The following is a 12,310-nucleotide window of genomic DNA, read 5'->3' on the forward strand; positions in this document are numbered from 1 at the left end:
TCCACAATGATAGAGAGTCCTGATGATGACCAAGCCTTTTCCTCTCCTCAAGAACATTGTATCGTATGTATCGTCCAGGAGCTAGCAATACGAAAGCTGATGCCCTGTCCCGTATTCTCAAGGGAGAATGAGGAGAAATTGGACAATAAAGACAATAAAGAAATCATCCTACCTACCTGGGTGCACCTGGCATCCATACGATGGGATATTGATGAAGAAATAGAACAAGCCACACAAGGCACTGTCACCCAAAGACTCCAGGAAAGTTTCCCTGCAGGAAAACTCATGCCGCTTCCCATACCTGAAAGACCCTGGTCTCACATTGCCTTGGATTTCGTCACTGGTCTCACATTGCCTTGGATTTCGTCACTGACCTCCCATATTCCGAAGGTAATACTACAATCCTTACTGTAGTGGATAGGTTCTCTTGAAGTGTGAGGCTCATTTCTTTCCTAAGCCTGCCCACAGACTTCCAAACTGTTGAAACGTTATTCACCCTAGTGTTCCGTATATTTGGCATCCCAGAGGACATATTATCTGATAGGGGACCTCAATTCACGTCTCATGTTTGGTCTTCTTTTTTTCAACACATAAGGGTAGCCATTAGCCTCACATCTGGTTATCACCCTCAGTCAAATGGACAATGTGAACGAACTAATCAAGAACTGAATAATTTCCTGCGGTTTTTATATGAATAATCCATCATATTGGTCCAAATTCCTACTTGGGCAGAAATGGCACAAAACTCGCTCACTAGTTCTTCCACCTTTTGAGTGTATTCTAGGTTACCAGCCGTCTATGGCTCCATGGACTTCTATCACAGCTGATATCCCTGCTGTGGACAAGTGGATGCAGTGTAACGAGAAGGTATGGGAGGAGACACACCAATGTATCAAACACACCCTACAAAGATACAAAGAAATAGCAGACAGACACAGAGGGGACACCCTGACCTACCAACCAGGTGACCAAATGTGGCTTCTACGTGGGACTTTCTGTAAGCCAGGGTCCTGTCACAAACTGGGCCCCAAGTATATCAGCCCCTTTGAAGTAGCCAAATGGATCAATGAGGTCATATACCAACTCAACCTCCTTTCACTCTTCCGTATCTTGAGGTCCTTTCATGTGTCTCTTCTCAAGCCCGTTATTCCAGGTCCTTTGGATGAGGTTTCTCCAGATGATACCCCGCCTCAACCTATTGATTATGACGGCACTCCGGTATATGCAGTACTCCGCATTCTGGACTCCAGGAAAAGGGGTGATTTAATACGATACCTGGCGGACTGGGAGGGGTTCGCCCTGAGGAACAAAGCTGGGTTCCTTGCTGTGATGTACTGGATCCCGGCCTCCTTTCGGACTTCCACATGAGATACCCGGACCTGCCGGGATTCTCATACTGGATTCTCATACTGGACGGAAGTCTGCCATGCTGGCAAGGGGTCGTCGTGGTCGTCCTCGTACCTCGGCTGTCCCGGACTCTTTGGAGGGGGGTATTGTCATACCGCCCGAACCCCTATCACACTACACTACCTAGCAGACTGTTCGTCACCCGGCCAATGACTCAGCCAATCAGGGACATTCAGTAAGATCGTCGTCACCAGAATATTGAATTCACCCATGTGTTCAGAGGATTTTGTATATAAGCCTGTCTCAAGCTCTCATACATTGCGAAGTATTGCCTCTAGATTCATCTAAGCAAATCGAGCATTATTTTCTTTGATCTTATTCCTGTGTATCACACCCTGTGTATCACACCATGGCTTGAGCAACATAACCCTAGCATATCATGACCCCAAATGGAGATAACTCAGTGGTTGGCTCAATGTCGGAAGGACTATTTGACGCAATTAAACTTTGTTCCACAATGATAGAGAGTCCTGATGATGACCAAGCCTTTTCCTCTCCTCAAGAACATTGTTATCGTATGTATCGTCCAGGAGCTAGCAATACGAAAGCTGATGCCCTGTCCCGTATTCTCAAGGGAGAATGAGGAGAAATTGGACAATAAAGACAATAAAGAAATCATCCTACCTACCTGGGTGCACCTGGCATCCATACGATGGGATATTGATGAAGAAATAGAACAAGCCACACAAGGCACTGTCACCCAAAGACTCCAGGAAAGTTTCCCTGCAGGAAAACTCATGCCGCTTCCCATACCTGAAAGACCCTGGTCTCACATTGCCTTGGATTTCGTCACTGGTCTCACATTGCCTTGGATTTCGTCACTGACCTCCCCTATTCCGAAGGTAATACTACAATCCTTACTGTAGTGGATAGGTTCTCTTGAAGTGTGAGGCTCATTTCTTTCCTAAGCCTGCCCACAGACTTCCAAACTGTTGAAACGTTATTCACCCTAGTGTTCCATATATTTGGCATCCCAGAGGACATATTATCTGATAGGGGACCTCAATTCACGTCTCATGTTTGGTTTTCTTTTTTTCAACACATAAGGGTAGCCATTAGCCTCACATCTGGTTATCACCCTCAGTCAAATGCACAATGTGAACGAACTAATCAAGAACTGAATAAATTCCTGCGGTTTTTATATGAATAATCCATCATATTGGTCCAAATTCCTACTTGGGCAGAAATGGCACAAAACTCGCTCACTAGTTCTTCCACCTTTTGAGTGTATTCTAGGTTACCAGCCGTCTATGGCTCCATGGACTTCTATCACAGCTGATATCCCTGCTGTGGACAAGTGGATGCAGTGTAACGAGAAGGTATGGGAGGAGACACACCAATGTATCAAACACACCCTACAAAGATACAAAGAAATAGCAGACAGACACAGAGGGGACACCCTGACCTACCAACCAGGTGACCAAGTGTGGCTATCTACGTGGGACTTTCTGTAAGCCAGGGTCCTGTCACAAACTGGGCCCCATACCGCCCGAACCCCTATCACACTACACTACCTAGCAGACTGTTCGTCACAGGGCCAATGACTCAGCCAATCAGGGACATTCAGTAAGATCGTCGTCACCAGAATATTGAATTCACCCATGTGTTCAGAGGATTTTGGATATAAGCCTGTCTCAAGCTCTCATACATTGCAAGTATTGCCTCTAGATTCATCTAAGTTTATCTAGCGTTATTTTCTTTGATCTTCTTCTTGTGTATCATACCCTGATTTTGTATTTCTCGTTGCCGATTTTTGCTTGCCCCTTTTTTGGAATCACTGCCTGGTTTTGGGTTGCTCTTTGGTTTTGACACGAACTGTTCTGTCTCTATGATTTGGATTTCCCCTTACTTTGCTCTTTTGGGTTTGACCCTGGTTTATTCAACTACCACCGAGTTGAACACTAATAAAGCTCCTGTTTTATATCTGCGAGTGTCTGATTCTGCTTGGCCCGTCACACAATTCAGCTTTATACTTCAAATGCAAGTAATTTGATTTCACAGCAAAACTTCAAATACAGCAGCAAATAAGGGTAGTATCCAAGACACTTAAAAATGCATTTTAGAATACAAATGCTAAACATGTAATAAGAATCTGCATTTTGCATTTGTAAACATTAGTATTGGTAAGCATTAGCTTGGCGATGCTGATGTCCGATCAAATGACAGTTAAGTGTTTAAGGTGTTAACACTTAAAGTGTTAGGTGTAAGGTGTTAACACTTAAGTGTTTAATGTCGGAGACTCGCTCCGTGGCGTTGTTAAGTTTTGGTCGGATGCCTGTGGCATGAAGCCACGACGCAGGATTCTGCAGGCGGCATTCTCTGTCGCGCGGGGGACAGAACCATCTTTTACACTTGGTTGTTGAGGGAAATGTGGCAGAAGATCCATAGCAAACTAATTACGGTGGCTCGTGGCAAATGACTCTGTATTTGTCGGTACACGCAGTTATTCGCGGGTGGTTTCACTTGCGGTGGAAGAGCACGCTGTCTGTAAACAGTGGAGTTTATTCCATCGCTTGGCTTTTAGCGAGTGTTAAATTCGGCGACAGTCAAGCCATGCTGTAAAACTGATGAGAGTTAACAGTTGCTTTAGGATATGTCATTTTTTAAATAAATGGCGATTGTTCAGTTTATTTATTTTTCCTTATTTTATTGGATAAATTATCATTCAGATCGTGTGCACATACGCGCGCCCGCACACACGTGTGAAAAAAACAAAAAAAACATGGGCTGTTTTTCTAAATAATCCCGAGGCAAACTCAAAACCCAAGTTGATTTTGAAACAAAGTGAGCTTGATGCTGCGCATATGAGACTGAGCACTAACAGCCAAGCAGGACAGTCAGCTGACCCACTATCGTTTTTTCTGTCAACAGGCCGCTGAAAGCGTGCCACACTATATGCTGTAATCATTTACATATTTTTCATGAGCTCGGTTCGGTGTTGTTACCCCGACTGAGGGATTTACCATCTGGCATGTGTGGCAAGATTACACACATTCCAGGGGTGTATAAAAAGCAACTGCAGCCAAAAAGTGCGAATAATGGGAATAAGGGTGTGTGTGTGCGCACGCGCGTGCGTGTGCGTGTGCGTGTGTGTGTGGGGGGGTATTGAAGAAAGACAATGCTAGATAGCAGAAGGGAGGTAGAAAGACATCTGCCTTTGGATGAGATAGGAACACTGCAAAGGGGATTTAGGTTTCAGAGAAGTTGCAACCACCTGCTATAAAGTTGCTTGCGGTTTGCAGGGTGGTCTTTGTGTAACACAAGCTCATGGATCATGGTTCAGTGTTCTACAGTTGACAGTGCACGCTACATGGTTGTGCTGAAGAGTCCCTGTAGAGATGCAGGACCAGAGGGAGATTCAGAGAAGCTTCTGCCTCACACGAGAAGACTGGACCATCCCTCACTAAAAAGACGGTAGATAGGCACATAAGAGGCACAAGAGAGGCTAGGGTGCAAAAACTCACAGTGTCACAGTATCACAGAGAGTATGTAGAAACATAATGTAGAGGAAATTTTCTTGACTTTAGGTTTAAATATATGCTAGTAGACTGAGTTTGGCTAGAGAGGGCTTTCTTGTCATGATGCTTTAGTTATTTTTGTCCGAGGCATCGTGATATAATAATTATAGTTATATATTATAATATTATAGTTCTTACTCTAGGATGGCTTTGTGAATCTGTGCAAATAGCAATGGAAATGATATCACAAAACCTCCAGGAAATTTTGTAATGCAGCATATTATATAACAGTAACACCATCTTTAGCTGCAATGTGAGTCCTTGGAGCCATTCATATGTGTGTGGTTATGACCTGCAGGTTGTTACATTGAAGTCTAGACTGAAGTCTAAATTGACTGATACTTTACACTCTGCGTTTCAAACCTCAATTATTAAAGTGACTACTGTGTGGCCTCAGTTATGAGTATCTGCTACATACCTTCCCCTTTTCAGGTGATTATATAACCACGTCCAGCGCATTCAATCGTTTACCATCCTTTTCATGTTTATTTGTTTTAAAGTATTATTTACGTATGTTTAGCTCCAGTGAGTCCTTCTCAAATTTTGCCAAAACAATCCGCTTCATGTCACTACCCAAACTGTCTTGCATCATTGGATGCAGATAAATTTCCTTCTGCCTCCACTGACTTCATTTTGCCTGCTCCACACTGTCTTCTAACCAATCAGGTGTCACTGGGAAATAGAGATTAGCAGCAGTAGGTGGAGGGCATATTACTCTTCCTACTCTGACAGTCCAGTGGGCATCACCAGTACCATAATTGCCATCAAATGTTAAAGCCCAGCGATGTTCCAGACAAACACGGAAGCTGTCTGAGTGCCACCTTGTTAAAAAGAGAGAGAGAAAGAAAAATGAAAAGAAAAAAGGAGAAAAAAACCACAACAATGAAAGATATCCATCCCTTCGAGTGTGTTTTTGCAATGTATACACATTCACCAGGGTTACAGCACCAGTCAGTATCCTGATGAAAAGAGAGGCAGGAGGCCCTTTCCCCGGCTTTGCGTGGAGTGTCTTACCTCACAACCACAGATGTGTGTTCCTGATATCCTCCTCAGAGGATTCTGGGAACAGACGTGTTTGTGCATGGGGCAGATGTTTCTGTGACACATGTGCATTTCTCTTTGCCGAGACCATGATTTTTCATATCTGGGTTGACACCAGGCCATGTTTCTCTCACACTATTCTGAGATATGACACATGGCATTAAAATGCCATTTCTCAGCATCAGATAAATACTCTGCAGTATTATACATATGTGTGGCATCAAAAAAGGGTATTCTTAACCATGCACACATAACATGATAAGTAATCCATTAAATTTTCATCATTTACATACGATGTACATTGGACTGTGACTCTCTGTCTCTCTGTCTCTGTCTCTGTCTCTCTCTCTCTCTCTCTCTCTCTCTTACAGATCCTTAAAAAAGTTACAAACTGAAAAAAACTCTTGAATACATACCCAACTGCTTCAGACTAGTAATTGGTAGAACCAGCCTTTGCTGCAGTAGCAACTCTGTAAGTTTCTACCAGTTTTGCAGATTGTTTGGGAGTGATTTTTGTCCACTCGTGCTGGCAGGTTTGCTCCAGGTTGTTGATGGCAATTTTCAAATATTGCCACTGATTCTAGAGTGGATTGACATCTGGTCTTTGACTTGGCCATTGTAGAGCATTCACCTTGTTGTTTTTCAACAGCTCGTACGTTGCTTTGGCCTTCTGCTTGGGATAAGTATTCTGCTAACAGGTAAAGTTTCTCTCAAGCTTAATTTTTTTTGGCACACTGAAACAATTTGTTTCGTAGTATCTGCCTGTATTTTGCACCATCCATCTGGCCTTCATTTTTAACAAGATGCCCAGTCCCCATTGAGGAATAGCATCTCCACAACATGCTGCCACCCCCATACTTCACAGTTGAGATGGTGTTTGTTGAGGAATGGGCAGTGTTTGCTTTGCACCACATATAAGTGTTTTGAATTTTGGCCAAAACCCTTTTTTTGTCATTTGACCACAAAACATTATCCCACATTTAAACTGATCCTTTTTGGCAAACTCCAGATGTGCTTTGATGTGGTTTTCCTTCAGTAATGGCCTCTTTCTAGCTACCCTCTCCTATAGGCTACTTGTAATCTGAGCTCTTGATATTGTTGACTGGTGCCCCTTCACTCCAGTCTCAGCCACTGAAGTCTGGAGCTCCTTCAGTGCGATTGTTGCCCTCTCTGTGGCTTCCCTCACAAGCCTCCTTGTTGCTTGGACACTGAGTTATGAGGATGACCTTGTCTAGGCAGTGTATGAGTGTTTTGATGGAACTTCCATTTCTTCACTTGATTTTCTTAATCATTTTTTTTCAATTGATCTAACAGTAATGTATTATTTTTATTATCGTTAGTTTTCATATATATAAAGTGATTGCAACATCAGGACCAAGGAACACAAAAAATACCAAGCGCTAAGAGAAGAGCTGGAAAGGATGTGGAAGGTGAAGGCAACACTGGTTCCTGTGATAATCGGAGTATTAGGGGCTGTGAACCTCAAACTGTGATCTGTCCAGAAGAGAGCAGTCTTAGGAGCAGCTAAGATAATATGCAGGACCCTCAAGCTCCCAAGCCTCCGGTCGAGGACCTGAGCTTGAAGGAAAAAAAGACTGCGCATAGGAGGGCAAGTGGGAAATTTATATATGGGTGGTCTTTTTTTTATATATATATTATACATTATGCATATATACATACATTATATATACATAGAAAACAGATAGATTGAATCCTTGTTTGTTCACAGTTGATGGACATGATGTTTGTTCTACACTATAGAAACATTCATCCCAGTTGTTGATTTGTCAGTCAGTATGTCCCAAGAATTTTTTTCACCTGATTTAGCTTGGAGTAATCCTCTGTGAATAAATGCTGTGAATTCTCTTCAGAGCGTATTGTGTTTGTCTGTGTGTGTTGCTTTCACCAGGGCTGTAATTCAATTATGAGGAGAAAAAAAAATGTTCTTTGCGTCATACCACATGTTGTTGTCCCACTCATATTTCTAGCAGTGTGTTGGGCAGGTGGTGCGTGGGCCTAAACTTAGATAGAAATGAATCTAAAGAATTTAAGCAGCAAAACCAATTACACTGCCATTCCTAAAGCAGATTGTGTATGTCACAACCCTGCTGTCTTTACGGTGAGTAGATCTGTATGTTGCTGCAGACATACAATATCATGCGAGGGCGAATCACTACGGAGTCTATAGAAAAAGACAATGACAATAGGGCAAAATTAAGAATAGACATGACTCAAGCAGAATCCCTTCCCACTCTACCAGAGTCCCATTTCCCCCTTTCTTCAGGAACAAGCTGGCCAAACTGTCTCTGTAATCAGGCAAAGCAAACAAATATGGAAATAATGTGGCGTGAAGCGAGAAGGAGCCTCAATGGCTTTGGGCATCTTTGCCCTGCATGCAGGTGTACACTTGATTGCGCGACCTGTGCTGTGCTGCTGATGGCCCTCATGCCACAGTCGGTGGCTGTCAATTATGTGTGTTTGTGGCGCTAAGTGGTTGTCATGGAGACCTTCGTACTGATCCTGGTAAACCTTGCAGCACTGTGTATTGGTAGCCATGGAAACGTAGATTTCTTTTTGTCTCATATTGCATGATTACCTCTTACCCGTAGCGAGAGCTAAATCAGAGCCCAGCCAAAAGTGCTTATGGGGGGGTGCCTGGCATGGCTGGTGCCATGTTTGCAGCACATGACATGCCTGAAAAAGCTAAACCCTGTTACCTCATAGGAGGCGAAAGAGACGGCATGTCATAGTGATAGCAGACGCGTCTAAGAACCACTGACTTCAATTTCCATTAAAGTAATCCTGAAGACTTCTGAATATTTTCCTAAAAACTAAAGAAATTCACTCTTTCACTTCCAGAGAAGTTTCACCCTTCTGACCCTTGCTATGTGTTGAGCAGACTAAAGTTATTCAGGCAAAATGTGACCGTTGTGTCTTCAGTTCGGTTTGCATCCGCTTTGTCTTGTCTCTCTCCCCTTGGAACAGCATTGACATTTGACATAAAAGCGCTCCTAACATGAAGGGTCCAGTTCAGCCACGTGCGAATCACTGCACGTTTGTGCATTTAACCCCATGTGCATTTATGTCATTTGAAATCCCTGAAGTGTTTCTAATATGAAGGTGCTGTAACCCAGCAGGGATGGCTGGAAGGAAATAAGCTAATTTTGTCCCTGTCCCTGTAGTATTAGTCTGTGTGACATTCTTTTATTTCTGCATGGTGTCTGCATAGCATTGTCAGAGAATTCACAAATGAGATGTTGATTTGAGTGCTAATTGTAATTGTAATTAACTTTTTCCCCGTATAAGCATTTTGCTTGACTGACATGAGTTGTGTCCCACCCCAATGTAGACATGAGTGAAGCAGATGAACAATATAGAGACAGAAGAAATGTCTCAGTAAATTTAACAGGACAAGGCCGAAGTATGTGCATTTAGTCTGTATCAGTTATGAATAGTTCTGCACACTGCTTGTTTTTGGAGCTGTATTGTACAATACCCTTCAGTGGGCAGGACTTCATGGTTTTCTGTCGTTCTCTTATTAACTATTCAAAAAGGCTTTTCATGTGTTTCCCCCCCACATGGAAGTCATTGAGGGTTGAGGGGTGCATACTACATGCTACATGCCTTGTGGTTGAATTCTATATGGGCAAGGCTTCTTAGACCCTTGGGGTGAGGGGTAAGTGGGTGGGGAGTGGAGGGTGAAGAGGGGGTGGTGGAGCTGCAAACCATGAGGTGAAGGGGCAAACGGGTGGGAAAGACAGAAAGAAGCAAATGCGTCCTGAGCTCCTCAGTGAGGGCAAAGCCCCACCTTAGGTGAGGTTAGCAAACCGGCTCGAATCTCACTAGCAGCAGCTGAACAGGCTCAGACGTCCATGAAAAGGGAAGGTTCAGTTGGTGTGTTAATTAACCACGACACTGTGAGTTAGTCACAGCCAGGGTGCTGGCAGAGGCAGAAAGGTTTTGATTCGAGTCCTCGACGACGCATGGAAAAGAGCCATGACGGTATGCAAACAGATCAGGGTGCAAGGGGCCAGCGGGCTGAACTGAAGCACCTCTTCCTTAATTAAAAACAGCGCTGTTTTGCCTAGGCTAGGCAGTGTGTGTGAGCCTCAGAAAGCATTTAGTCACAGTTTCGTGAGGAGGACAGAAGGAATAGGGCATGCGGCTGGGAGATGCGTTTCGCAGACATGCCCTTGCAGGCTCCTCCGGTCACCCAGCTGTTGTTCTTCCTCTTGGCTTCCTGTAGCGCTCTGTCACAATGTCCCATCACTGCAAATCTACCCCCGCCAAGCCCTATGCCGCCATGTGTGAGCGTTTCTGACCAATGAAGTGGCTTGGCTTAGGACCAAACCTCTTTGACGGATGTAAGATATAAACATTGCGATTTGTGAGGTCCCCAAAGGAGAACCTAAGACTCTGAGAGGATTTGAGGGGACCCTTTGTGGCCACCTCACTGGCTTTTCGTTAAGGGGCATCAAGGAATGTGGAGGGGTGGAGCCTTTCACTTTGACCTCTTGTGTTGTGAGAGGGGAGACAGGGCATGCAGCTGCACACATGCTGAGAGTGGAGCTCGGAGCTGTGTCTCATACACACGGGTGCATAAGCACAAGGACACACACACAACACACACACACACATGCACAAACACACACACCCATGCTCCTTCTGTTTCTCTTGCACTCGTTGTTCTGTTCTCTGCGATTCTAGCGGCTGGCTTCGGGTATGTGCCTGCTGTCATTGCAGCCCCATGGGCTCTCTGCATGCCGGGTCTGTTGGGATTTTATAGGCTGTCAACGCAAAACATTAAGTAGTAAATGCCAAAATGTCCCATTAGAAGACTAGATTCAGTGGAAGACAAACCAGGAAGACGTCTTTGAAAAAAACCTCATGCCCTTATGTTGTACATGAACTGTATACACGCAACAGGCAATGTGGGACTGAATGTACAATAGTGAGGATGTGACAGGCGTGTAGAACTATGCAGTTAGCACACATGGTACAAAATTAGTTTCAGTGTTGCGCAACTTGCGAAGACTGACTCCAAAAACCACTTTTTGAGGCTCTTCAGTGTTCTAATGAGTCATTTGCTAGTTTGAGTTTATTTTTCATTTACTATTATAGTTTTTAAAAGTCTGAAATCATTGTTATCTATGGAAATAGGAGTTGGCTGGTGCTATGATATATCACTGAAAGTGCAGACACATTGATTCCTGGTCCCCCAGAGAGTAAAGAAATAAAAAAACTAGAACTTTTTGCTTTGATAAGGGAGCTCTCAGAAATAAAGGGATGGAAGTAAAGTTATTCATGACCAGATTAGAGGATTAAGGTAAATCATACAAGTTCTAAAAATGCCTTGAGCTCGCTGCCAGGCCATGCCGAAGTGCTGCCCTCCACTACCCTGCTCATGGTTACGGCAATCCTATGCGCAATATGCCAATGTTTTCCTCAGATATCTCGGTGAACTGTCTATATTATAACAGCTTGCTAAAGCTTGTCCTTGTATGTATTGCCTCACCAAAGAGAGGTTTTATACTTTGATTTAGTGTTTAGCATTTAGCATGAGCAATTAGACTGTACATCTCTGCTCGTTTACCATTAACGTCAAGGGGTTGTGGAAAAACAGGAACCCCCAGGACGCCAGTGATCGTTCATATAAACGATGTCTTTGCTGTAGCCTGTCTGTATCTGTGCAATGCCAAATCTCTATAAGCCTGTGTGGTGTGTGTGTGTGTGGGGGGTAACGGAAAGACGTAACACTTCATTTAGATGATTGTGGATCTGCCTCGTGACATTTCATCAACTCTTTGTGTGTGGCAGGGTGACTTCACCTGGAACAGCCTGTCTGGAAGGAGTGTGCGGCTCAAGCCAGTGACCATCCAGAGCATGTCGGAGCTGGAGAGGGTGAGGCTCCAGGAAGTCGCCTTCAACCGCCTGCTCCAGGACTATGACCTAGGCTGCCAGATCACCATCCCCAAAGGTAAGATCCAACCTGCCAGCCTGCTCCAGCTGTCTTAAAGAAATTAATAAAGATACTTGGTTTAAGCACTGCATCTGCTTCTCCATGGAGTCACTTGTAATAAAACCTACTGTGGAAAATGTGACAGAGATACACTGGAAAAGTCTTTCATGCATCATGGAACATGTATCTACACTTTTTTGGAGCATAGCCCCAAATTGTCTGTTTCGAGTGCCCGGATCCAAGCACTACTTTCAGGATATTTCTCACAAATGCTTTAGGGTGCATCCCGAAATGGAAAGGGGAAGTAGTGATAGGAAAGGAATACATCACATTTTTAGCTTTCATGTTGAGGCAATGACTTGATGCTAGCCAATGGCCTCATGTT

The 12,310-nt window shown here is 43.9% G+C and overlaps 1 protein-coding gene across 2 annotated transcripts in view; it reads left to right on the forward strand.

Moving 5' to 3' along the window:
- The window catches only part of LOC113578500 (rho GTPase-activating protein 6), a 67,596-nt gene that overhangs the window by 38,491 nt on the left and 16,795 nt on the right, over positions 1 to 12,310 (forward strand). For both annotated transcript variants that reach the window (XM_027011782.2, XM_027011784.2), the window contains exon 2: positions 11,784 to 11,943. In XM_027011782.2, the coding sequence (XP_026867583.2) occupies positions 11,784 to 11,943 (160 nt within the window). The remainder of the gene's footprint in view (positions 1 to 11,783; positions 11,944 to 12,310) is intronic.

This window comes from Electrophorus electricus, chromosome 16 (assembly GCF_013358815.1).
Source record: "Electrophorus electricus isolate fEleEle1 chromosome 16, fEleEle1.pri, whole genome shotgun sequence".
Classification (NCBI taxonomy): domain Eukaryota; kingdom Metazoa; phylum Chordata; class Actinopteri; order Gymnotiformes; family Gymnotidae; genus Electrophorus; species Electrophorus electricus.